The 2,938-nt window shown below is 32.3% G+C and overlaps 1 protein-coding gene across 3 annotated transcripts in view; it reads right to left on the reverse strand.

The window, feature by feature from the left end:
• Window positions 1-719: 719 nt before the first annotated feature.
• LOC101508032 (pentatricopeptide repeat-containing protein At1g71490-like) overlaps window positions 720-2,938 on the reverse strand; it is a 4,303-nt gene continuing 2,084 nt past the window's right edge. The window contains exons 1-3 of one of the 3 annotated variants that reach the window (XM_004516188.4): window positions 2,359-2,938; window positions 1,654-1,753; window positions 720-1,131 (exon numbers count right to left, since the gene is read on the reverse strand). The exon at window positions 2,359-2,938 is cut by the window's right edge and continues 2,084 nt beyond it. In XM_004516188.4, the coding sequence (XP_004516245.1) occupies window positions 2,536-2,938 (403 nt within the window). In that variant the 3' untranslated portion in view covers window positions 720-1,131; window positions 1,654-1,753; window positions 2,359-2,535. Of the gene's footprint in view, window positions 1,132-1,653; window positions 1,754-2,239 lie in introns of all 3 variants that reach the window. The other 2 variants (XM_073370676.1, XM_073370675.1) reach the window with 2 other exon arrangements.

Below are 2,938 nucleotides of genomic sequence, written 5' to 3' on the forward strand. Positions count from 1 at the left end.
TATGACTGTTTTTTTAAAGGCCTTTTACAGTGCTTTTTCAAATAAACGCTCTAAAAGACCTCCTTATTTTATTTTAAAAGGCTCTTTTACAGCGCTTTTTCAAATAAGCGCTCTAAAAGGCCTCTTTGTTTTCTTATGTTATGACTGTTTTTTTAAAGGCCTTTTACAGTGCTTTTTCAAATAAACGCTCTAAAAGGCCTCCTTATTTTATTTTAAAAGGCTCTTTTACAGCGCTTTTTCAAATAAGCGCTCTAAAAGGTCTCTTTGTTTTCTTATGTTATATGACTGTTTTTTTAAAGGCCTTTTACAGTGCTTTTTCAAATAAACGCTCTAAAAGACCTCCTTATTTTATTTTAAAAGGCTCTTTTACAGCGTTTTTTCAAATAAACGCTCTAAAAGGCCTCTTTGTTTTCTTATGTTATGACTGTTTTTTTAAAGGCCTTTTACAGTGCTTTTTCAAATAAACGCTCTAAAAGACCTCCTTATTTTATTTTAAAAGGCTCTTTTACAGCGCTTTTTCAAATAAGCGCTCTAAAAGACCTCTTTGTTTTCTTATGTTATATGACTGTTTTTTTAAAGAACCTTTTAACTTGATATAAAACAAAGCTTTGTGACCTCCTTAGTTTATATTCAGTTTAGTTCATGTAAATTACTAGTTTATATTAAATTACATGAACTTAGTATAAAACACTAAGATCAAGCTAAATATAAACATAAAATAAATATAAGTAGAAAATCAATTAAACATGTTTAAACAAATAAATTACATGAAGTTTATTATTAAAATAAAGTTTATTATTACATGAAGTTTATTATTAAACAAATAAACAATTAAACATGTTTAAACAAACAATTTTAGTTCCCAGTACTAAAATAAATTTTTCAAGTTCAATATAAGCAGAAAATCAGTTATGGCAACTAATGGTGAGTAGGCATGTTGAACCAGATGATTTTACTTATCCCATGTATTCTCAAGGCTTATGGGGAATTGTTAGATGAAACTAATGGTGTTAAGGTTCATAAGTTTATTGAAGCTAGTTCTCTTAACTCGAGTTCGTATGTACACAATGCTTGGTGGTTATGTATGGTCTCTTCTTACCGGCGTCATGTACACCCATACTGGCTTCATATCTGCAAGATGACACAAACATAACCATGTAATTATGATTTCCAACTGTAATTTTATATTATCCAGAAAATGTTTTTTTCTTTTTTTTCATTTATAAAACTCGGTATGCAGAGAAAAATCGTGATAAAAAGACATCAGGAAACAATGCTAGAAGGGCAGCAAGTTTTGAAGTGAAGATCCTCATATATTCAAATAAGCAGGGCTCAGCTATAAGAGAGCAGTTAACAGAAAGGTCAAATACAAAACAGCAATAATAGAAGTTTAAATATATTGATTAAAGACATGAGTATGTTTTTTGCTCCTGAAATATAGTGTTCTTTTCAAGTTCTCCTCACTTATATTTGATTCATTTTTAACATTTACAAATGTGTTCTTGGTCCCTCACTATGTACTAAAAGTATTTGATTTTTGTATTTGTATTTATTAAGACTAAGAATGAATACAATTTAAAGAGACTACTGGCAAAAAAGTCATATTGCAGCATAAACCTACTGACATGGAGGTATAAATTTGAAGAATAGTACCTATAAGGTCTATGCAGCATACACCTACTGACATTATTGCTGCTTCATTGACAAGGTTTCTTATATCTGCTCCAGAGAATCCAACAGTACAGAAGACAAGCTGTTCAGGGGCAGAGAAAGAGCAGAGTCAGCAAAAAAATAGATCAAGTAATGTTACTATTGTATATGTTGAATTTGTGTATCCAAATTAGGCCACATTTAACTCTTTTTATAGTAGCATGTTAAAAAGATACAATAAATGCTAATGATATCATTTGCTAATTCAAATTCTAATCCTAAAAATAAATACATGCACTTGATTCTAACAATATACTATCTCATAATAGACTAAACACAATAAGGAAGAGTGGAAGACATGAATATGACAAAAATCCTGTCCAACTTCACGGCAATTATTTTGGTGGATACTCTATAAGCAGATTCTGTTTTGACCATTAGGAAATTTGATTGAATACTGATACCAAGACTCACACATAATTTCAGCACTGCATGCATATCCAGAAAATGTTTTCACCATATCCCATAACAAAATGAACTTAACTACAAGAAAATGAATTGAAAACGGACAAAAGAGAAGATACTCTACATTACAGGGCATAAATCCTAGCTTTCAAAGCAGTCCAATCACACATGAACACTTCCATTTTCCTTACAAACATGATCATTATTTTATCTTGCAAATTCTGCTATTTATCATATAATCACCTTCTAGAAATGCTTATACCAGAAGTGAAGTAGTAATCATAGAGCTCCCATATTTGATTATCTTTAGCTATAATTGACTATAGTAAATGGATAAAAATGACAAGAGGCATATGCTTCTATGGAATTGTTAGAATATGCTTCTGCTTTTGGGGCTCTTGCACCTAAGACCATATCCATCTACTCAAAATCTTGTTCAGATGTGACAAACCCTTCGCTAGGTACATAACCAGCATCCTTCATGAGTTCATTCAACCCATCCATCAGGGGGTAAATCTCACCTGAATGAGAGTGGGAAGTGTCCCCTACTAAAAAGGAAGAAAACTCACTGCCAACATCAACCCAAGCACAACCAGGAGCCTTTCTCACACCTAAATCCCTCATAAAAATCCTCACTTTTGCTAGTTTGCTCCAACAACCAGCAGCTGCGTACATATTTGCAATCAACACATAATAACCTGAATGATTAGGTTTCATTTCCAGCAACTCTCCTGCAGCCCATTCCCCCATTACTGTATTTCCATGGATTCGACAAGCTCCTATAAGAGTGGCCCACATTGCTGTAGTAGGCTTGTATGGCATT

Source organism: Cicer arietinum, chromosome 7 (assembly GCF_000331145.2).
Source record: "Cicer arietinum cultivar CDC Frontier isolate Library 1 chromosome 7, Cicar.CDCFrontier_v2.0, whole genome shotgun sequence".
Classification (NCBI taxonomy): Eukaryota; Viridiplantae; Streptophyta; class Magnoliopsida; order Fabales; family Fabaceae; genus Cicer; species Cicer arietinum.